The sequence below is a fragment of the Polyodon spathula genome, chromosome 4 (genome assembly GCF_017654505.1).
Source record: "Polyodon spathula isolate WHYD16114869_AA chromosome 4, ASM1765450v1, whole genome shotgun sequence".
In the NCBI taxonomy this organism is placed as follows: Eukaryota; Metazoa; Chordata; class Actinopteri; order Acipenseriformes; family Polyodontidae; genus Polyodon; species Polyodon spathula.
Genome location: NC_054537.1, coordinates 2,103,886 through 2,127,875, shown reverse-complemented (window position 1 = coordinate 2,127,875; position 23,990 = coordinate 2,103,886). Strand labels below are relative to the sequence as shown.

The 23,990-nt window shown below is 44.1% G+C and overlaps 1 protein-coding gene across 4 annotated transcripts in view; it reads left to right on the top strand.

The window, feature by feature from the left end:
• LOC121314051 (5'-AMP-activated protein kinase subunit gamma-2-like) overlaps positions 1–23,990 on the top strand; it is a 162,204-nt gene that overhangs the window by 72,504 nt on the left and 65,710 nt on the right. The window contains exon 1 of one of the 4 annotated variants that reach the window (XM_041246843.1): positions 3,773–4,362. The exons of 2 other annotated variants lie outside the window; for them this stretch is intronic. In XM_041246843.1, the coding sequence (XP_041102777.1) occupies positions 4,269–4,362 (94 nt within the window). In that variant the 5' untranslated portion in view covers positions 3,773–4,268. Of the gene's footprint in view, positions 1–3,772; positions 4,363–6,354; positions 6,507–23,990 lie in introns of those variants that run through there. One more of the 4 variants, XM_041246844.1, reaches the window with a different exon arrangement.

The window sequence follows — 23,990 nt, the reverse complement described above, 5'->3', positions numbered from 1 at the left end:
TCTAGCAACACTGAAAGGTCACTCCTCCCAGCTCTGTGGTGCCTGAACTCACTGCCCTGCTTCCACGACCTGCTGCTGTCAGGATTCTAGCAACACTGAAAGGTCACTCCTCTCAGCTCCGCGGTGCCTGAACTCACTGCCCTGCTTCCACGACCTGCTGCTGATAGGATTCTAGCAACACTGAAAGGTCACTCCTCCCAGCTCCGCGGTGCCTGAACTCACTGCCCTGCTTCCACGACCTGCTGCTGATAGGATTCTAGCAACACTGAAAGGTCACTCCTCCCAGCTCTGTGGTGCCTGAACTCACTGCCCTGCTTCCACGACCTGCTGCTGTCAGGATTCTAGCAACACTGAAAGGTCACTCCTCCCAGCTCTGTGGTGCCTGAACTCACTGCCCTGCTTCCACGTCCTGCTGCTGTCAGGATTCTAGCAACACTGAAAGGTCACTCCTCTCAGCTCTGTGGTGCCTGAACTCACTGCCCTGCTTCCACGACCTGCTGCTGTCAGGATTCTAGCAACACTGAAAGGTCACTCCTCCCAGCTCCGCGGTGCCTGAACTCACTGCCCTGCTTCCACATCCTGCTGCTGTCAGGATTCTAGCAACACTGAAAGGTCACTCCTCCCAGCTCCGCGGTGCCTGAACTCACTGCCCTGCTTCCACGACCTGCTGCTGGTAGGATTCTAGCAACACTGAAAGGTCACTCCTCCCAGCTCCGCGGTGCCTGAACTCACTGCCCTGCTTCCACGTCCTGCTGCTGTCAGGATTCTAGCAACACTGAAAGGTCACTCCTCTCAGCTCTGTGGTGCCTGAACTCACTGCCCTGCTTCCACGACCTGCTGCTGTCAGGATTCTAGCAACACTGAAAGGTCACTCCTCTCAGCTCTGTGGTGCCTGAACTCACTGCCCTGCTTCCACGACCTGCTGCTGTCAGGATTCTAGCAACACTGAAAGGTCACTCCTCCCAGCTCCGCGGTGCCTGAACTCACTGCCCTGCTTCCACGACCTGCTGCTGTCAGGATTCTAGCAACACTGAAAGGTCACTCCTCTCAGCTCTGTGGTGCCTGAACTCACTGCCCTGCTTCCACGACCTGCTGCTGATAGGATTTTAGCAATACTGAAAGGTCACTCCTCTCAGCTCTGTGGTGCCTGAACTCACTGCCCTGCTTCCACGTCCTGCTGCTGTCAGGATTCTAGCAACACTGAAAGGTCACTCCTCCCAGCTCTTTGGTGCCTGAACTCACTGCCCTGCTTCCACATCCAGCTGCTGTCAGGATTCTAGCAACACTGAAAGGTCACTCCTCCCAGCTCTGCGGTGCCTGAGCGAGCAGCTTGCTGGATGTTAGAGCTCATGACAAGCGAGTGCTGCTGCCAGGGTTTAGCTGCAGCCTTCAGGCTTGTTGGATGCTCCTGCTCACTGAGTTTCCTCCATGGACTTTTATTGGATTTGTTTATAGTTCTTAGCCCCCTGGAAGCTCATTTTCCTCTCATCCCGGGCGCTGACATCTTTACTGCTGTATCAAAGCCGTGACAGTAAGGCAGTAAAAATGTCAGCACCCGGGATGAGAGGAAAATGAGCTTCTGATAAATACATCTTAATAGCACTTTATACCAGTATGAGTATCAGCACACCCCTGAATACTATTATTATTATTATTATTATTATTATTATTATTATTATTATTATTATTATTATTATTATTATAGCTGTTAATGTAAAGATTATTGCCCACATTGCCAAACAGATAACACAGCAATAACGACACAAAAGCCAGGGCCCTTGTAGTTTTTGTTTTCTTTCTGATCGCTCCTGCAGTGGTCAGAGGACACGCCCCTGATCTGGGGGTGTGTTGCTACAGTTACTTTTCTTTTTAATGTCGTAGATATTTTAGTTTTAAGCAACAGCACAAACAAAGCCTGTACTTGACTTGTGTACGGTTCCCAGACCTCCCGGAGAAACTGGGGTTGTCCCAGTCTTTATTGTATGTCCCAGTCAGAAACAGTAAGATTGTATTCCCATGTAAACATATCAAACTGTAGCAGCGTACTCACAGCCTTAGCCTTTTAAATTAGTGCCTGTTTTGTTTTGATCAACACAGTCATTTTTATAACCGATTTAAAAAAATGTATCCAACCCCAGTGTTGATTTTTTTTATTAGGATTGTGTATATGGTTATTTTAACTGCTTCAGAGTTGCTACAGCTTCAATGAATTGAAGAGAAATGTGGATCAGGTAACCCAACTTCAGCGTTCCGGGCACTGTTTCCTGAAGGTGAAATCTATTTCTTCAAGGACAATTCTCATAGCCCTTAGCCTGGCCTGTGTTTTATTTTCTCTTAATTGCTTCTCAATTCCACACTTCTCACTCCTTGTCCACTGTGTAACCTTGCTCCTTTGAAGTTTTAAAGTGGATTATCCTGTTCACTTTGCACGGATATGTTTTAAAAGCATGTTCTGACAGCTTAGAATTTAGATTAGTGCCGTCAAGGGGAGATTTTATAAAAACAATGTAGCTTGAGGTGATAGTTCAGATATATCTATACAAACTAACTGAGCATTAATGTCTTTGTTTATTTGTTATCTTTGCGATATCCAGGAAAAGGGAATTTTCTCAGGCTTTTCATTCAGGTAATTTATACCATTTCATTTCCATTTCAGCCTCATAAACATGCTCCAGCACAGCCAGTGTTAATTACAGAGTTGTTAATGAATGGCGAGGACGCTGGGCATTGTTTAAAGAAGAAACAAAGCGCATTGCTTCCAAAACACTCATTTCAAGGTTTTTTGGCGATTTTTTTTATTTTTGATAAAGAATAACGTTATGGATCTCAGAGTTCAACAGAAAAGCATCAAATGCACAGTCAGTAGATCTTGAAAAGCTGTATTACTTTTATACAGTAACTTGTATTACTTTTAGACGTTAACTTTTATTACTTTTAGTCAGTAACCTTTATTACTTAAAACTATAAAACCTTTCTGACAGCTGGAATTTGGAACAGTATTTGGTTAAGAGTTGTTTTTAAATATCCTAAATAAATTTGGACGGGGGTGGGGGTGTTATTAGAACTTTTAGTTTTTCATTCAACACTAATGGTTATGGGTTACTATGAAAATTACTAAAAAAATTTTTAACACAAACAGATACTGCAGCTCTGTACAGCAGTTAGTAAAGGTATTGTAATGTTGCATAAAGAAACAGCCTGTGCACCTTGTTAATACTAAGAAACACATCATATAAATAAACTGCTGAGGCAATGTTAATACTGGTAATGTTTACCCCACAGTCTGCTTATTCCAAAATCAGAAAGGCTACAAGCTCTAGCTGTGTGGTAAAATACCTGTGCCATATAGAGAGGCTGACAGGTTGTTCCAGAAGCAGGGGATGCAGTGATTGCTCTGCTGTGGAACAGTGGCAGGTTGTTCCAGAAGCAGGGGATGCAGTGATTGCTCTGCTGTGGAACAGTGGCAGGTGTAGTGGGTATGTGAGTCAATTCCACGGCTCTCGGCCCCAGCCCCCTACCAGCCCCTCCCCAGCCCCCGTCCAAGCTGCTCACTCCTGCTAGGGGAGGCTTGGCTGCTTGGCAGTGACCAGGCCCCAGAGCATTAGACCTGGAGAGAAGTTAATCAGAACGAGCATGTGATGCTGTGTGTGTCGTATGAGAAAAAAGGGGCCGTGAACCAATCCCAGCCAGGGACTGTTTGTGCACAGAGCACTTTCCTTTTACAGCCTCTTGTCATGCAGGCTGTTTTAAAGAGACACCCTGTGCACAGCTGCACTTGACAATTCCCTGCTTGGGCTATTCCCGGTGTAGTGTAGCAAGACATACAAACTGTGCGCACACAGTTATGTGCTGGCATACATTTTTTGCTGATCTAGTTATTTCTGTCTTTTCCAATAAACAGACTAGCTTGAAACAATTTCTTACTGTACAGCTGGGGTAAGGAGACCTAACTCACTGAGCGTGTGGCTTTATAGAAACTGGGAACTAAGGGCAACAAGTTGAGCTTTCAAACTTCCTAAGATTTGACTTACTCGACACATATCCTTTGTTGAGCCAACTGCTTTTTTCAAAAGAACATACTGGTCTTCTTTTGTTTTCTTTTTTTTTTTTTTTTTTATGTATTCCTGAAGAATGGTTTTGATCTGCTGATGTGATTTATTTTTCCCCCCTGATTACTGAACTCAAGGTGGATTTTTTTTTTTTTTGCTCATAATCCCGAAGGCGGGCATGATTCAGTCTGCTAGCCGCATTGTTGCCCACTGCAGCTCATGAAGCGGTTTGGCAGCTTTAGAGGGAGCAAGAAAGGCAAGGACCAGACTGGGAGCACCGGGAGACGGCAGTCCGAACCCCATGGCCTGCCAGGTAGGGCAATCGCTTCCGCTCTGGTTGTGCCAAGAGAGAGCAATGATAGAACGTGGCAAAACGTAGCTAGGAACAAAGTCAAGTAGACAGGCGTTTGAGAGAGCACGTTACGTTATGAAGGCATTAGCCGAAACCTTTGTCAAACTATTTTGCAGTTCAGTGACAGATTGAGTGTAATGCAGGGAGGGGCAAAAATGATCCCCACCCTTCCAATAGCAGCTTAAAATCTGTTTGCTGGTGGAGTAATTCCTACTGGCTTATCAGTCAAGATCTGAGCAGAAAATCATTACTATTAATGTTTTTAAAAGTCTGGATTTAAAGGCCAGTGAAACTGCTTCAGTGTAGATTTGGCAGGGAGTGCTGAATGGTAATTGAAGACTATGTCAAGTTCTATATTCCTGATGTAACGTAACCCTAGAAGGATCAAAACATTTTGAGGAGTATGTTGCAAGTTTAAAGGAAGTTATTGTAATGACTTGCAGCTTTTCAATATACTATTACTGTATATTACTAAATATTACTGTTTATTGACACGTGTATCCATTTTTTACTTGGGACCATGAGCCGCCACCCCCCCCCCCTGTTCAATATGTTTACTTGGCTACAGTTTTTCTGGGGTGAGTTAAGGTTACAAACCCTGTTTTCAGGATTAATCCCTCCAGGCCAGGCTAACTCAGGACATAGGTTGACAATGTTTGGCTTTCTTAAGAAAATTTATTTAGAAACTTTAATGAAGAATTCAAGGTACAGCTTCTAGCTTCATCAGACAACAAGCTGCAAAGGCAAGGTGTGAAGGGTTAGGATTTAGCAACAGTCCTGAAGGGTTAATTGTTATTGCAATCATTGGATTTCAGCAATACTTGTTCATTTAAGTGGTGTAGACTTCAATGCCCTACCCTGCTTTGTTTTTGGTAATCACTCTATCACAGCTGTGTTGGCATTCATTATATAGCAGAGTTGTGGTGTGCTGTTCCTCATTGCATGGTGCCTATATCAACGGAGGCAGCGCTGGCAATCTCAAGCAGAGAGGAGAAAGCGGAGGGGGAATTGGGGAGCAAGGGTTTTTAGATGCAATATTGGGGAGCAAAGGTTTTTAGATGCTATATTGGGGAGCAAGGGTTTTTAGATGCTATATTGGGGAGCAAGGGTTTTTAGATGCCATATTGGGGAGCAAGGGTTTTTTGATGCCATATTGGGGAGCAAGGGTTTTTTGATGCCATATTGGGGAGCAAGGGTTTTTAGATGCTATACTGAAATGCCTGTGCCAGCTGCACTGGTAACTCAGCATATAAGAGGATGGGATTTCTGCAACAAACTAAAACTCCAGGGCACAGCCCATTATAAAGAACGCTCTCTTAATAAAAAGGGCAGTTTGGTAGATTGCAGAAATACGCACATGTGACTCAGGTGATAATAATTGCTTCATGTTTGGTCCATTTGCTTTTGACCTACAGAAGTGTGCACATTTATTAGAGCACCTCAAGATTTGTCATTTATATCCTTTATATACCTACCTGCAAGAAAACCTCTGGGTGTCTGGATTTCAATTTGTGGTCAGTAATCAATTTCTATTAACCCAAATACATGAGAGAGAGAGAGAGAGAGAGAGAGAGAGAGAGAGAGAGAGAGAGAGAGAGAGAGAGAGAGAGAGAGAGAGAGAGAGAGGAACTGAGTGAGATTGAATGAGAGTGTGTGAGTGGGAGAGTGAGAGTGTGAGAGAGAGTGGAAATGAGTGAGATTGATTGAGAGTGGGAGTGGGAGAGTGAGAGTGTGAGAGAGAGAGAGAGTGGAAATGAGTGAGATTGAGAGTGGGAGAGTGTGTGAGTGGGAGAGTGAGAGTGTGAGAGAGAGTGGAAATGAGTGAGATTGAGTGAGAGTGGGAGTGGGAGAGTGAGAGTGTGTGAGAGAGAGAGAGAGAGAGAGAGAGAGAGAGAGAGAGAGAGAGAGAGAGAGAGACGGTACTTTTGAAAGGTTTCCATTGGGACACCACAAGCCTATCATTGTTTAGGTCATTCAGATAGCCCATTTCTTATGAGAATCAGCTTGGCAGAACACTGGACTGGGGAGTGTGAAAATGCTGGTCGCTGGAGCATGCTTACAGTGCATTATGAAAGGTCTAAACTGGACCAGACTTGATGCTTCCAGTAAGTAACCAAGGAAACCCAATGTTTGATTTTAGTTAAATGATAAACATCTTAATTGCGCCTGTAAAACTTTTTGCCTAATCCAAGCGTTCAAGCGTTTTAAGTGTTTTTACAAATAATTATGCACTTTTTTTCACTTTGTATCATTTTTTCTCATACCAGACCCACCTTTTGGTAGTAAGAAGTGACACAGCAGTCAGAATGTATTCTCGTGTGTCAGAGTCATAATTAAGCCTGTATTTTTTTTCACGGTTATCACAGATTTCACGATTTCATGAAATGTACCCATTGCCGTGTAATATGCAGTTCCCCATGAAAACTCCCATTTCTGAAAGAATAGTGTAAATATACAGATACTTTAGCACTTAATAAACTACAGCATTACTGCTGCAGTGCAGTGCCTGTCACATTCAGGAACCTGGCAGCCGGTGTAGTTTGCTTCTAGTAAATGATTGAACACTTTGAGTAGAGCTGCCTTCAGCGAAAAAGACACGAGCTGCATCAAAGATCAGAGATATTTCTGCTGAAGATCGCTCTTTCCAGCACAAGAGGGGGACATTTCAATTGTCTGTCCTTTTTATTAAATCTAGGGTTGCCAGGTGTCCTAGGAAAACTGGGATTGTACCAGTTTGCAACCTTCATTTTATGTCCCGGTCAGAAACAGTGAAATTGTTCAATCATCCTGGTTTTGCTATGTTTTATTCAGTACAAAACTGTAACAGTGAGCTCAAATATTCTATATATATTCTATATACTAACTTGGCTGGTGGCACATCCAAGATAAAATAAAATAAAAGAATCTCGCCATGGTTAAGTTAAATAGAATACTTGAGCTCACTGTTACAGTTTTGTACTGAATAAAACATAGCAAAACCAGGATGATTGAACAATTTCACTGTTTCTGACCGGGACATAAAATGAAGGTTGCAAACTGGTACAATCCCAGTTTTCCTAGGACACCTGGCAACCCTAGATGCCCTACAGTAGTTATTCTACACAGCAGTGATTCTGTAAAGCAGATTGCTACTATCCCCTGATCTACAAACTGTTGCACTGTTACAGTTATAGTTTTGAAGCAGGCAAATCACAGTGCAGTGGTTTGCTTGAACGCCCTGACCTTAAGGCACGGCCAAATATAACTGAGCGGTTTATTATAGCTGTGTTAGCGGCTATGGAAACGACATTTTAAAATCAACAAGAATGTTAAGTGAGTTACAGTGTGTGCTTCTGAGGGGTCTCTTTTGGTGACACATACAGAGCATGTTGTCACATTGTCTTCATGGCATGTGAGGAACCAGTTTGCAGCTGCCAGGGCCTGGCTTATTGAAGGCTGCTGATTGGATTCAGAGATAAAGATGTTGGTTTAACAGGAAATTCCTCAACTTTTATCTTATCTACAGGAGTACATGTCAGCAGCAGCGCTATTAGAAGAAGCTGATGCTTGAATGTAGCTGGTAAGAGAGCCCAGATAGAAAACTGAAATGTCAAGAGCTAATGGAAACGCTGGGTTAAACGTGATTTTGCTCTGGCTTCATTTTAATGTCTTTAAATGTCATTTTCCCAGTAGTTGTGTGTAACTGCATTCTGAGATGAGCCTGGTACAGTGAAGCGTTTCAGTCTGATTGCATTAGTTCGCAAAGCTAAGCAGAGCTGGTGCTGCTGGATGTGTTTATGGTGGCTCAGATGGGGCACTCACTCAGTCTGGGAGAGGGGTGCCACCTCTGAGGTACAAAAAAACAGGACATCCCAACAGAAGGGTGTTGTTAAAAGTGTAAACCCACTGTAGAAATCCTCTGTTCATCCAATAGGTAACATTCATAATATTAATACTATAGCATTGACAACCAATTCATATTGTGCGTCGACTCCAGTGATATAGTCTCTGACCTGTGCTCTACCTGCGGTGCTGGCATTGTGGTGTTGCTGTAGTACTCTACATGGACGTGGAAGCATTTAAAAATATGTGACCTTTTAGTTTTGAAATCCCAGGACACCTTCCTGAAAGCGGGATGAGTCTGCGAAGGCGCCAGCATGGTGTCAGGGTGCTCTGTAGGCACTCACTGAAAAGCACCTTGTTCAGGGTGTGAAGTGTCACAGTTATCGAATACGTTCTTGTTGATTTGATTCTGTTTTGGTCACATACTGGTGACTTGGTGAAACCCAAGAGGCATCAGAAGGGCTCTCAAGCAAGACTGTGACTAAATTGCCGTGGCTAAATTCCAATGCATGTTCCGTCTGCTGTTCTAGGACTCCAGTTTTAATGCAAATCTGTTCTCAGTTGATCCTGCGTAGTTGACTAAAGGGTTTGACTGATTTGATAGAGGATTGTCTCGTCTTTAACTCCCTCATTCCAAAATGCCCTGTTATTCTGAAAAGTTTCTGTTCCGTTTGCTCGATCCATGGACTTATATATTAAAACAATGGACCTCTGCGGAAAAGGTGATCTTCGGCAGTACTTGCTGTAGCATCATCTGTGGACAAAGAGTCGGATCCTGATTGCTGTACATTCCTTTTGTGCATTTAACAGGGAAGGCAAGATCCTGTAATTTCAGTGTAAGTCCATTGGGGGATCCAATATATTTGAAAGGTCAAAGCAACAAGAAGTTTTGGAACAAGGAAACAATAAACTTGTATGTAACTTGGAAGTCAGCAGTCTGCAGTGAAGTTAGTTGGCTGTTACATTAAGATAACTATTTGGGGATCATTATATCAATGGGAGCGTAACGCAGTACCTCTGAGAAGGATTACAAACAGCAGACCATTAAAGGGAATGTAGAATGCTGAAACTATATTCCATTATTTCATTTTGACTTTGTGGTTCAGCAACCATTCTTCTCTTCCTGCTTTTAAAACAGTTCTGTTACAGTGCGCTTTAACGTGGTAATGTGAGAAATGCAGAAGCAAGTGTTAAGACGGACTGGGATAGAATTGATGAGGCAAGGTGAAAATTGCTGTTTCATCACAGGTGATACCACATAGAGATCCTAACAGTGGGAAAGAGACATTGTTTAAGGCAATCTGGGGGTGGAGTGAATTACTTCTAGGCGACCACTCTATGACCTTTAATGCTCTACATTTGCAGTGGTCATTTACTGAGGTCGGCTGCAGCTGTTTTCTGATTTAGTGCGTTGATGAGCCATGCCAAGAAAGATTCGAGGAACATTACTGTTCACTCTGTCTGCTAAAGATGCAAGGGTTGCTGTGGCAGGGCGATTGCCCTGCACATGTGGGAATTAGTGCTGGTGTAATTTTATATGTGGAAATGGGTTTCTTGTTTGTCTTTTTGGAGTGGATTTGTGTGATTAAATTATTGTTTACAGACTGCCGCTCGATTGAGACTTGCTGCCTGCTAGGCTTGGTTAAGGGGATGGGCAGCAAGTGATTGGCTGTGCTGGTCCTCAATCAGCAGGTGGGCGGGTCTTGACAGAGTGTCCGTCAGTTTAAAAACATCCGCTGGAGATGGCTGTGGGCGACTGCAACGCCATGCTACAGAGGAGAGCGTCCGCTCTGCAGGAACGACAGCTACGCAGCCCTGAAACTGCTAGCGGTGCTTGTGAAGGCAATGCCCAGCCGAGGCCGTGTGAAGCAGCAGGAGTTGTCTTATGAATACCGACTCATCATTAGGTTAGTTTAGGGGATATTGATCCCATGTAATGTATAGCAAGGGTTATGTACTGTAGCAGGTTCCTGGAGCAGGACGACTCGTTCAGTAAGGCTAGCGCTCGCCCTGTGTGGCAGCTTTTATTTGCAGCTTTTGTACTGTGTTTTATTTTGCCTTTTGTACAGCTTGCTGTATGTGTCCTCTGTGCATTGCCATTGTTTACTTTCTGTTTGTATTAATAAATCCTGCGCGCCTGTGCTGGCGTTTCAGCTCCACCTCCATTGTCTCTATATTCCCCAAGCAGCGGCTACGTACCCATAGCAAGACAGTGCGCTCCCATTAGAACACTGTGTTAGAAATGGTAGTACATTGTTACCATGCCCCCTCCACACCACCCACAATCACACATAAGCCACCCTCTACCTTTCAGCTGTGTGTTGCATGGTACAAGCTATCTTTCAGCTATGTGAGTTGCATGGTACAAGCTATCTTTCAGCAGTGTGAGTTGCATGGTACAAGCTATCTTTCAGCTGTGTGAGTTGCATGGTACAAGCTGTCTTTCTGGTGTGTCCTCCCTTTGTTCTGTCACTTTGAACTCATGCAACCCTTACATTAGTTTTATATTTTTGATTTAATCCACCCCAGTGCACCCTTCGAAATCAGAGGTTTTCTCTGCTTTGAGAGCAATAGGGTTATAGCCATGTTAGATGGGTTGGCCTTCTCAGTGTGCAACAGGGATTTCTTTAATATGGCGATCAATCGAAAGGGTTTAATACTACAGTTAATTTGGTTCCACTCAAATTAATCCTGAAGGTAGGATATGAGATTCTGATACAAATTTAGAACATACTACTGTGTAACAAGTTAATTAATTTAATGAAATACTTACTTTTTATATTAGAAATCTGTTATATTATACATTTCGGTAAATCCTAGATGTTACCCTTGCATATAACGTACAGCACAAATTTAAGGATAAAAATTGTAAACGACACTTTTTATGTTTATAATAACTTATAATAATTTTACACAGTCATACTGTTCAAGAGGTACACACAATCTATTAACTTACGTTATGTATTCATTTTGTAATGTGCACACATGAGACGCAGCAAGGACATGCTCTGATACTAAACCATAATCAGACACTGTTTAATACTGAAAGGTGCTTTATCTTGTGAACGTGGTTGTAGCCAATGAAAACATGCCATAAATCTTGCCTGTCATGCACTTCCATTCGCTATCTCACATGTGTAGTTTTTATAACACATGCTATACCATTTCTATGTGTGTGTGTGTGTGTGTGTGTGTGTGTGTTGACAATGTTTTACGTCGTATACATTTCTGTAAATACATGAAAATGAAAACCCATGTTATAATATACAAAACAAAACATAAGGAGTATCAAAGCAATGTTCAAGAAAATTGAAAATTGTCTCTCAATCTTGGATTCCTCAAAATAGCCACCCTTTGCCTTAAAAACAGTCTCACAAACACGAGGCATTCGGTTAACAAGTTTCAGCAGGAAATCGCCCGACATGTCTTCCCAGCTCTTCTGCAGCAATTCCCAGAGATGTAGGGCACTTGTGGGCAGCTTTGCTTTGACTCTTCTGTCCAGTTCATCCCATACAAGTTCTATGGGATTGAGGTCTGGAGACTGGGCAGGCCACGTCATTAGATTGAGTTGTCCTTCACTTTCCTTCTTCGCCAGATAGTTCTTGCACAACTTTGAGGTGTGTTTCGGGTCATTATCTTGCTGAAGAATGAAGGACTGCCCAACTAGCCATAATCCTGAGGGAATGGCATGCCTCTGAAGTATGCTATGATAGGCATGCTGGTTGAGCTTGCCATAGACTTGGTAAAGATTACCAACTCTGTCACCAGCAAAGCAACCCCAGACCATGACACTGCCTCCTCCACGCTTGACAGTGGGAACCACACATGCAGAACTCATGCGCTCACCCTCTCTGCATCTTACAAATACTCAGCAGTTGGACCCAAATATTTCAAATTCTGACTCATTGGTCCATAAGACCGACTTCCACTCCTCAGACGTCCAGTTTCTGTGTTTTTCGGCCCAGGCAAGTCTCTTCCTCTTATTCTGCACTCTTAACAATGGTTTCTTTGCAGCAGTTCTTCCAGTTAGGCCAGCTTCACGCAATTTCCTCTGAACAGTTGATGTTGAAACATCTGTACTTCTAGTAGCATTTAGCTGAGCTTGTATTTCAGGGGCAGTTAATCGCCGGTTTTGCAGACTTGTGGCTCGATTGAACTTGTTCTCTGATTCTGAGGTCACCCTTGGCCTGCCTGACCTTGTTCGGTCTTTATGAGTGCCAGTTTCTTCAAATCATTTGATGGTCTTGGCCACAGCAGTTACAGACACTTGCAAAGTTCCTGCGATTTGGGCCTAAAAAATAGACCTTCATTTCTTAAAGTAATTACAGACTTTGTTCTTTGCTTAACTGCTCCCTTACATTCAGGAATGACAAACTTGTGCCTATGCTACCTATATTTATAGTAATCATGGACCCTCACCTGTTAACAATAATTGGTGACAAAAGGTTAATTGGGTAACATGCTAGTTAACTCAGAGAACATCTAACAAAGACACTTTTATACTTAGGTCAGTGTTATACACATTTCAGACTTTTAACTGACCTGGGCTCCAGACTGAAATCCCCTTGCTTTGGGTGACCATTTCATTGAAATTGACAAGATTTACATTTTCATTTAAAAATTTAATTTTTGAATGCAATTCACTTATGATTATCAGCTATATAAGTACATGTATCATATAATTAAATAGTAAGTGTTTATAGACAAGTTTATAAAGTTAAAAGCATAGATAATCATGAAAAACCTGGTTTCAAGCAGGTATACTCGTATTTTTGACTGGTCCTGTGTGTGTTTGTGTGTGTGTGTGCGTGTGCGCGTGCGTGCGTGCGTACGTGCGCGTGAGTGTGTGCGTGCGTGCGTGCGTGCGTGTGTACACTACACTGAATACTAGGTTAAAGGAAGTTTTCTTGCCTAAATAATAGTTTCACTTCTATTACTTTATTTTCACAACACAGCTTTCTTGCCTTATCTCCCCTTGATGCTTTGGCTTCTGATGGTTCGTTTCAAGCAGATACAATTAAAAGGTGTTACTCAACTGTCAGGGGAGAAATCTGTTCACTAATTAGCCTCCCTGCGTGTCTTCTGAAGGATGCTGTGGGAGAGAGGGGACAGACAAAAACTGAAGAATCCAAAGCAAGCACACGGTGTTTGAAGAGTGTCCGTGGCTCAGTTCACATTACAGGATCTAGAACAACTCTATACCAGTGAAGACACTTTAAACACTCGTAAACTCTGCTGTAAAGTGTACAAGAAACAAAGTCCAGTTAACCAGTGTTCGGCTACTAGCCTTCACCACTGTGTTTTGAGGTCCAGAGTTGTGTTTGTATGTGCTTTAGGAAGGCCCCATACAGTAGGACCTCAGAAGGACTGGAATCCATAACTCTGAAAACTGAATTCAGAGTTCTGAAGTAAGCTATAAGAAACCTCTAATTCTATAGCCCCATCTTGACCCCATCCTAACACATGACATTGAAAGACCAATCAAAGCTTGACTGTGTTCTCCCAAATATAGCACTTATCACACCCTTGGGAATAGGTCTGGACGGATCCACTTACTATCAATGCAGAATGACTGGGCATGCCAAGGACAGCACTGCATTGCATATTGCACCAGTCTTAGCAGTCACCACTCAAGAAAATTGTTTTGGGGGTAAAATAGAGAATGAATGGTCCACCGAGTCATTCAGCATTGTTAATAAATGACAGTCCTTAGCATATTATTAAAGAGGAGACGATGATCTGTTCAGAGATACCCAGGTGTTTAGTAAGTGAGGGGTCTGAGTGAGGAATAATGGGCAATCCAATCCCCATCCCTACTCTTGGTGTAAATCTTTTGTAGTTTCCAAACTTAAGAACACTACAGTAGGTCTAGGTCTATAAATAATTCTGTTATTTAGCCATATAAATGTCAATAGCTTGGGGTTGGAGTTCATTTTTCTCTCTGTTCTGTATTTGACTTGTTTCACATTCACACTGTCGTCTTTTAGGTTTCATAATGGCCTCTGTATTTGCTTCTCTCTGTAATTAGAAAACAAGTGCAAACAGCCAATCAGCTTCCAGATCTAGCAGGTTTCTGTTTTGCGTAGATGCCCGCTGGAACGATGAAGTGCTTAACTGTGAATTAAATGCTAAATCAATCCGCGCATAAATACTGGCTTTTTCCCTTAACATTGTAATCTACAACTAATCTGATAACATAAAAAGCTACTTAAACATTGATACTTTCTGACGCTGGTCTAGAGACAAGGGAAGTCATGTCTGTGACAGGACACCGTAATGAAGGCTCAATTTGCAGCTACTGGACAGCAAACCAGCAGGAAAGACACAATTGGTCATAAACTGGATGACCAACAGGAAAGACACAATTCTGTCATCAGCTGGATCCAAACAGCACCCTCCCTCAAAACCAGCCAAACTGCCAACCCTGTTTCAGTTCTTTCCGCCCCAGCCAATCCACTGCCTGCCTGCTTGAATGTAATATAACCTTTCCTCAGCGGAAGGTTACCCAGCGAAATATCAGAAGTTCAAGGTAAATATAGGTTTTAAAGTTTTTTTTTAAAGAGAAAATAAATAAATCATTTTCTAATAGCGATAGAGGTCTTTCGATGCCTACGGCTCGGGATGGATAACTCCAGTCGCGGTCATCTACCTCACGTTAGAGCCTGCATCGATGGGCTCTGTCACTTAATGAGTTCATAATCGTGATGTGCTGAATATTGTAACAGCTTAGAATGCTGATTGACCAATCGGCGGCCAGCATTCTAAAATTCCGTTTTATAATTACATATTTAGGCCAATCCGCTCCTAATGAAATATTGCTGTGTCCTAGAACCCTTTAATCGTGGCAGTATGTGTTGTGTATTGCATGCTGTTATGAGGCATGCTTTTATCAGTGTGTTGAACTAACTGACAGGACACTTCGGGAGACCCATGGGCACTGAAATGTTTGAAGATTCTGTTCCCTCATATTTTTAAGACTTGCATAATTCTGTGTGGTAATTTATTGTCACTTTCAGAGCAGTAGCTCGTGAAATAGCAAAAAAAAAAATAATAAAAAATCAGTGTTGATGATGAATAAAAAAGCCTGCAAGAGGCTGGATCTGAAATCGACACCTCTAATTAGCGATGCTCTGCTTATGCTGTCTCTTAGCACCGTGCGATTCAAATCGAAAGGGATGGTAACATACTTCAATTCAGACACTTCCAGTAAAGCTGCTAATTTATCAGCATTTCTTTCTTTCTTTTTCTTTTCTCAAGTTACGATTCTTGCTTGTGGAAACCCGACCGGAGCATTTCATATTTGACAGTACTATTAGCTCTTTGAAATATCGAATCCCAAACTAGGAAGTTAGGGGGTCCCTTGCTAAAAGTTATTCTTTTTACTCTCTGTACACGTAGTCTAAAATACATCTTCATAATAAATACAGAGACACTACTTCATTGCCTTTGGAATTAGATGCCACAGACGTTCATTTCAGTTATCTGTTCGTAGGTGGGGTTGGTGTATGTATTTCAAGTTCAGGTTCAACTGTAGTCTCTACAGGGTAAAGATGATTTAGATCAGAGATCTCCTTTAGAGTTCTGGAGCAGACAGAAACAGCAGATAGCAAATTGGCTGTAGGCCAAGCTGCATAGTTTAAGACCTGATCCAAATATAGCATCTTGAAATGGTTTGTTTGTAATAGTTTATGTAACCCAGAAGGGAAGTAATTTGATTAAACTGAGGGAATAAAATAGTAAGCCTTCATAGGTAGTATTTGTGTGACACTGTGTGATAAGTATTATGCTCTTGCCTGGCTTCTTATTACATCATGTGTTAGTAGCAAAACTTCCTATTTAGTCAAATGAAATATTCAAATATATAGGGGGTCCTGGAAAACAATACAGAAGAGCATTGCCATGTGTAAAACACAATTACAGTATACAACCAACATCATAAAAACACGTGTGGTTCAAACTTCATCAGCAGTACATTGAGATCTAAGACTAGTATCAATAATACATGTATCTATTTGTGAATATGGACTGAGGGAGAAGCATTGGCAGGAGGTTCTAAGCAATTCCTTTGTATGATCTTTAAAATCAGAAAAGGATAGATTATCAGATTCCCTCTTCATACTATGGTGGAAACAATCACACGTCTTCAGGAGTTGATATGTAAGAACATAAGAACATAAGAAAGTTTACAAACGAGAGGAAGCCATTCGACCCATCTTGCTCGTTTGGTTGTTAGTAGCTTATTGATCCCAGAATCTCATCAAGCAGCTTCTTGAAGGATCCCAGGGTGTCAGCTTCAACAACATTACTGGGGAGTTGATTCTAGACCCTCACAATTCTCTGTGTAAAAAAGTGCCTCCTATTTTCTGTTCTGAATGCCCCTGTGTCTAATCTCCATTTGTGACCCCTGGTCCTTGTTTCTTTTTTCAGGTCAAAAAAGTCCCTTGGGTCGACATTGTCAATACCTTTTAGAATTTTGAATGCTTGAATTAGGTCGCCGCGTAGTCTTCTTTATTCAAGACTGAACAGATTCAATTATTTTAGCCTGTCTGCATATGACATGCCTTTTAAGCCCGGAATAATTGTGGTCGCTCTTCTTTGCACTCTTTCTAGAGCAGCAGTATCTTTTTTATAGTGAGGTGACCAGAACTGCACACAATATTCAAGATGAGGTCTTACTAGTACATTGTACAGTTTTAACATTATTTCCCTTGATTTAAATTCAACACTTTTCACAATGTATCCAAGCATCTTGTTAGTCTTTTTTATAGCTTCCCCACATTGTCTAGATGAACACATTTATATATTATTTCCTGCGTGCAGTACCTTACACTTTTCTCTATTAAATGTAATTTGCCATGTGTCTGCCCAGTTCTGAATCTTGTCTAGATCATTTTGAATGACCTTTGCTGCTGCAACAGTGTTTGCCACTCCTCCTATTTTTGTGTCGTCTGCAAATTTAACAAGTTTGCATACTATACCAGAATCTAAATCATTAATGTAGATTAGGAATAGCAGAGGACCTAATACTGATCCCTGTGGTACACCACTGGTTACCACACTCCATTCTGAGGTTTTTCCTCTAATCAGTACTTTCTGTTTTCTACATGTTAACCACTCCCTAATCCATGTACATGCGTTTCCTTGAGTCCCAACTGCGTTCAGTTTGAGAATTAATCTTTTGTGTGGGACTTTGTCAAAAGCTTTCTGGAAATCTAAATAAACCATGTCATATGCTTTGCAGTTATCCATGAGTTTGCCAGTGGTTCTCTGACCTCTGTTTTAGTTATTCGGTCTTCATTATGAAAAGACTAAATCAAGGCATGCCTCCCCTCTAGTCGGTGCCTTGACAAATTGTGTTAGGAAGCAGTCATTTGTCATTTCCACCATTTCTATTTCATCCTTTGTGCTACCCACCAGGTTTTCCCATTTTATCTGGGGGAAGTTGAAATCCCCCATTAGTATGGCTTCTCCTTTGCTACACGCATTTCTAATGTCACTGTATAACAGATTATTTTGCTCACCGTCTGAATCTGGCGGTCTATAGCATGCTCCTATTATTATGCCCTTTGAATTTTTGTCCGTTATTCTGACCCATATCGATTCGGTTTTATTTTCTTTGTCCAGGTTTAACCCCTGGGCTTCAAGACTGTTTCTTATGTATAGCGCTACCCCTCCTCCTCTTCTGTCCTGCCTGTCTTTCCTATACAGTGTATACCCACAAATGTTATATTTGTCCCCATCACTCTCAGACAACCAAGTTTCAGTAACACCTATCACATCATAGTTACTTGTTAGTGCAGTAGCTTCAAGTTCTAGAATTTTGTTTCTGATACTTCTAGCATTTAGATAAATACATTTAATGGTTGTCTTACCTGAGTTGTTGTCCTTGTTTTGATGCGGTCTCCCTTCTGTTTTTTTGTTGATTTCTCCCCCCTTCCTTTCTAGTTTAAATGCTTCTCAACCTGCTCGAGGATCTTTTCTCCAAGTAGACTGGTTCCCTTGTTATTTAAGTGCAGTCCATCCCGTCTATACAGATAGTCCTTGTTGTAGACTGTGGTCCAATGATCAAGATAGGTGAAGCCTTCCCGTGTGCACCACATCTTCAGCCATGCGTTATGATTAATTATTTCCAGCTGTCCATATGGTCCTTTGCAAGGTGCCGGTAATATACCAGAAAATACTACAGTTTTGGTTTTCTCTTTTAATTTCCTTCCTAGCTCTCTGAATTTGTTTTGCAGGGATTTTGGTCTGTCTCTTCCAATGTTGTTTGTACCGATGTGGACGACTACTACCGGGTCGTCTCCTGTTCGTTCTAGGAGCCTGTCCACGTTCTCAGTGATGTGCTTGACCGAGGCTCCCGGAAGGCAGCACACTGTTGTAGTAAGGGGGTCCAAACTGCAAATTGAACTTGCTGTGTTTCTCAATATGGAGTCCCCACCAATCATGACCTCCCTTCTTTTTGCTGTCTGGTCACCACTGTCAATGGGGTTCTGGATGTTGTTCCTTTCATTCTCTTGTTGTTGGTTCTGCTCATCCAAATTCTGAAGTGACTCAAATTTGTTGGTTGTTTTGATTTCTGGTGGTTGTGTTTGACGAAGTTTCTTTTTTTCCCTGCTTCTGCCTACCTGAACCCAGCTGTTCTGACCTTCTATCTCCCTGGTGGCTTTCAGTCTGTTAGGGGTGATGCAGACTTCCATGAATTGTGGGTGTCCCAGTTCCTCAAGATCCTGTTGCTGTCGCAGTTCTTCCAGCTCCATTTCTAGCATACTTGCTAGTTTATGCAAATCCTGGATCGTGTGGCACTTTACGCACACTTGGTTTAGCTCCGCTGGGTTTTCTCGGATTTCCCACATCAAGCAGGTGTCACAGATTACTGGCTTGAAGACCATGTTGATATTTTTTTTTTAAGTTTAGTTTCTTCTGCAGCTGTCAACCTGCTTCTAAACTGCTCTGCACTTTTCCCGCCTGTACTTCTCCCACTCGCTGTCGCTGGGAAGACTGCCTCGTTTAACTGCGTTGTTCTGCTGTGCTGCTGGCTCCTCCCCTCGCCCGTGTCTCAGAACGGCGCTGAATTTGAATCAGCTTGTTATCAGAAAAGCACACGCGGCTGTTTGACTTTGAGCTTCTGTGTTTCCCCAATGTCCTGTGTTTTCTGATTAAAGCAATTAAAGATGCAATTTCTCCTTACTGCTTCTAAACTGCTCTGCACTTTTCCATGCCTGTACTTCTCCCACTCGCTGTCGCTGGGAAGATGATTCACCTGTACATGTTGGAATCCTTGGAACAGTCAAATGAACAGAATCCTGATTTTAAAAGAGAAAAGTATACCACATGTGTTTGCAGCTTTGTCATGCTTTCCCCATGGCTATACTCTGTATTTACCCCAGTTTACTCTGGCCCCAGCTGTCTCTACAATCTGCAGCTGCTACGTCGTTTCCCTTCTGGGTCAATACGTTCTTGCGACGGAGTCTCGCCGCCTTCCAGACTGACCAACTTCCTGACCATGGGATACAACTGTCAGGCCAGTCTGTCCAAAGAACTCTGTTCTCGCTGCTTAGCGCCCTCACAGGTCAGGAGGGAGATTTACAACCAAGATTCATTGTATTTCTGTCACACCCACACAGAGAAAATCAAACTTGAAACCGATGCGTCCATCTTAACTAATACCTTTTTCTTTCTTTCTTTGTGTTTCATTTTTATGTCATTTTCAGTTTCAGGCATAACGGACGGGATGATAAAGTACCCCTTGCAGCCTCAATGAGGATCTCAGAATCACGTGTAACCTTTAAGCAAATCGGGGGACACCAGAGTGCAGCCATAAATCTGTCCACCTGCACCACTGTCCTCCCAGTGTAACCATTAAACATGTCCCCCTGAAACACTCTGTCCTCCCAGTGTAACCATAAACCTGTCTCCCTGAAACACTCTGTCCTCCCAGTGTAACCATAAACCTGTCCCCCTGCAACACTGTCCTGCCAGTGTAACCATAAACCTGTCCCCCTGCAACACTCTGTCCTCCCTGTGTAACCATAAATCTGTCCCTCTGAAACACACTGTCCTCCCAGTGTAACTGTAAACCTATCCCCCTACAACACTGTCCTCCCAGTATAACCATAAACTTGTCCCCCTGAAACACTCTGTCCTCCCAGTGTAAACATAAACCTGTCCCCCTGCAACACTCTCTGTCCTCCCAGTGTAACCATAAACCTGTCCCCCCCTGCAACACTCTGTCCTCCCAGTGTAACCATAAATCTGTCCCCCTGCAACACTCTGCCCTTGTGGATATTTCATAGTTTCTCAATTCTGCAGGAAGTACACCAGTAAGAAATCAGTAAGAGGACAAGCTTATGGTTACACTGTATCAGATGTGTGTATAAGTTAGCTCCATCAGGGTCACAGGTTCTTTCAACTTCTATGTTTTAAAAAGTCCAGAAGATGTGATGACAGAAACAGAAAGTGATACAAAGTGACTCTAAACAGCAATACCTCACCAGACTGAGATTTCATAACAAGCTGCCCTTTATTCAATTCATATTTTCCATTGAACTGCAAGCACTTCCATTCCCTGTAGATTACATTGAAAGGCTATTTGTTTTTATTAAGAATATCATAGAGCCTATGTTAGCTCATTTAACATACCCCTAGGAGCAGCCTTTGCGCTTTGTTTTGAATGGCATTGTTGCAAGCAAATGCCTTTTAGATTGAAAACAACTGAGTGACAAAAGAGAGGAAGAGAAAAAGACGAGAGTAAAAAAGTCACTTGAGTTATGAATTCTAAATCACTCAGACCATACTGTGCCACTGGAAGTAATTGCTGTAAAAGCATGATTATCAAACCCAACACACTGTAGCTAATCGTAACCTTCCAGCATTTACAGAAGGGTGTGAGCAAACATTAAAACCTGTGTATTTAAAAGCATAGCCCTGTGCTGCCTGCGGCCCTGTTTCTCATTCGAGGCCAGCTCTGACCGCTAATGCATTAGGAAGCATGAGCTCCCTGCCATGTGATGTTGGCTGCAGTGTGTGAGAAGCGTAGAGCAGTCAGTGGGGCTCATGAGGTTTAGTGTCAGCAGTCAGCTCTGACGCACTGCACTGTAGATTGAGCTTGTCTGCTTATCAGGTGCCTTGTGCTGTGTGTGTCACTGTGTTGTATTAAAACAGAGGGCTATGGGAGTGTGTGGTCAGGTGCTGTAATGTTGCACAGTTTGTTTAACCCCTTCACTGCTGCTGAGCGGGAGCTACCTGTAGGTACCTATGGTTCTGTGTCTGTTACAGTGCCAATTTCTTTTACAGTATTGCACAGCAAGGGAGTTGTGGCTCAAGCCAGTACAGCAGCAAGTGCAGGCTCCAGCTCCTCCCACTGTTTGTTTTAAAGAGTGATTGATGAGGTCATTAAGAAGTGAAGGGGACTCCGCCCCCTGTCAGTAGACAAGCTATCAAGGCTCTGTCTCCATGTCTGGCTGTGCAGATTATAATAAAAGAATGTGGGAGGAGCTACTGCTGCTCATGGCACGTGTTCAGATTGCAGGCACTCAGCCTACAGACAGGAAGTGGCTACAGCTCAGGAATAACCCTTTTGTGATCCTGCAACACAGCAGTAAACATGAAAAACACAGCCGCGTGCCAATACACAGTACAGGGGTTCGTGAGAACACAGCAGCGTGCCGGCGTAATGCACGGGACAGGGGTTCGTGAGAACACAGCAGCGTGCCGGCGCAATGCACGGGACAGGGGTTCGTGAGAACACAGCAGCGTGCCGGCGCAATGCACGGTACAGGGGTTCGTGAGAACACAGCAGCGTGCCGGCGCAATGCACGGTACAGGGGTTCGTGAGAACACAGCAGCGTGCCGGCGCAATGCACGGTACAGGGGTTCGTGAGAACACAGCAGCGTGCCGGCGCAATGCACGGGACAGGGGTTCGTGAGAACACAGCAGAGTGCCGGCGCAATGCACGGTACAGGGGTTCGTGAGAACACAGCAGCGTGCCGGCGCAATGCACGGTACAGGGGTTCGTGAGAACACAGCAGCGTGCCGGCGCAATGCACGGGACAGGGGTTCGTGAGAACACAGCAGCGTGCCGGCGTAATGCACGGGACAGGGGTTCGTGAGAACACAGCAGCGTGCCGGCGTAATGCACGGGACAGGGGTTCACATACAAATGACTGGGCAGAATGTATTGGGTCTGCATTGAGAGTAATATAAATAATAACTAAATAGAACAACCATGTTTAACACGAGCACTAGGGATAGACCAGCAGCAGACAAGCCTTTGTGTCACTGTTTTGATTTGTTTTAAGGTTATATTTGTTTTATTATGCATAAACCAAACACATAATCAAGTCTCTGGAGACATTGCACAGTAGAGAGCATTGCACAGCGGAGAGCGTTTCACGCCGGAGAGCATTGCCCAGCGGAGAGCATTTCACGCCGGAGAGCATTGCCCACTGGAGAGCGTTTCATGGCGGAACGCATTGCACAGCGGGGAGCATTGGCCAGCGGAGAGCATTGCACGCGGAGAGCATTGCACGCGGAGAGCATTGCACAGCGGAGAGCATTGCACGGCGGAGAGCATTGCACAGCGGAGAGCGTTTCACGGCGGAGAGCATTGCACAGCGGAGAGCGTTTCACGGCGGAGAGCATTGCACAGCGGAGAGCATTTCACGGCGGAGAGCATTTCGCGCCAGAGAGCATTGCCCAGCGGAGAGCATTTCACGCCGGAGAGCATTGCCCAGTGGAGAGCGTTTCATGGCGGAACGCATTGCACAGCGGGGAGCATTGCCCAGCGGAGAGCGTTTCACGCCGGAGAGCATTGCACAGCGGAGAGCGTTTCACGGCGGAGAGCATTGCACAGTGGAGAGCGTTTCATGGCGGAACGCATTGCACAGCGGGGAGCATTGCACAGCGGAGAGCGTTTCACGGCGGAGAGCATTGCACAGCGGAGAGCATTTCACGCCGGAGAGCATTGCCCAGTGGAGAGCGTTTCACGGCGGAACGCATTGCACAGCGGGGAGCATTGCTCAGCGGAGAGCGTTTCACGCCGGAGAGCACTGCACAGCGGAGAGCGTTTCACGGCGGAGAGCGTTTCACGGCGGAGAGCATTGCACAGCGGAGAGCGTTTCACGGCGAAGAGCGTTTCACGGCGGAGAGCATTGCACAGCGGAGAGCGTTTCACGGCGGAGAGCATTGCACAGCGGAGAGCATTTCACAGCGGAGAGCGTTGCACGGCGGAGAGCATTGCACAGCGGAGAGCGTTTCACGCGGAGAGCATTGCACGGCGGAGAGCATTGCACAGCGGAGAGCATTGCACAGCGGAGAGTGTTTCACGCGGAGAGCATTGCACAGCGGAGAGCATTTCACGGCGGAGAGCGTTGCACAGCGGAGAGCATTGCACAGCGGAGAGCGTTTCACAGCGGAGAGCATTGCACAGCGGAGAGCGTTTCACGGCGGAGAGCATTGCACAGCGGAGAGCGTTTCACGGCGGAGAGCATTGCACAGCGGAGAGCGTTTCACGGCGGAGAGCATTGCACAGCGGAGAGCATTGCACAGCGGAGAGCGTTTCACAGCGGAGAGCATTGCACAGCGGAGAGTGTTTCACGCCGGAGAGCATTGCCCAGCGGAGAGCATTTCACGCCGGAGAGCATTGCCCAGCGGAGAGCATTTCACGCCGGAGAGCATTGCCAGTGGAGAGCGTTTCACGGCGCACGGCGGAGAGCATTGCACAGCGGAGAGCATTTCACAGCGGAGAGCGTTTCACAGCGGAGAGCAT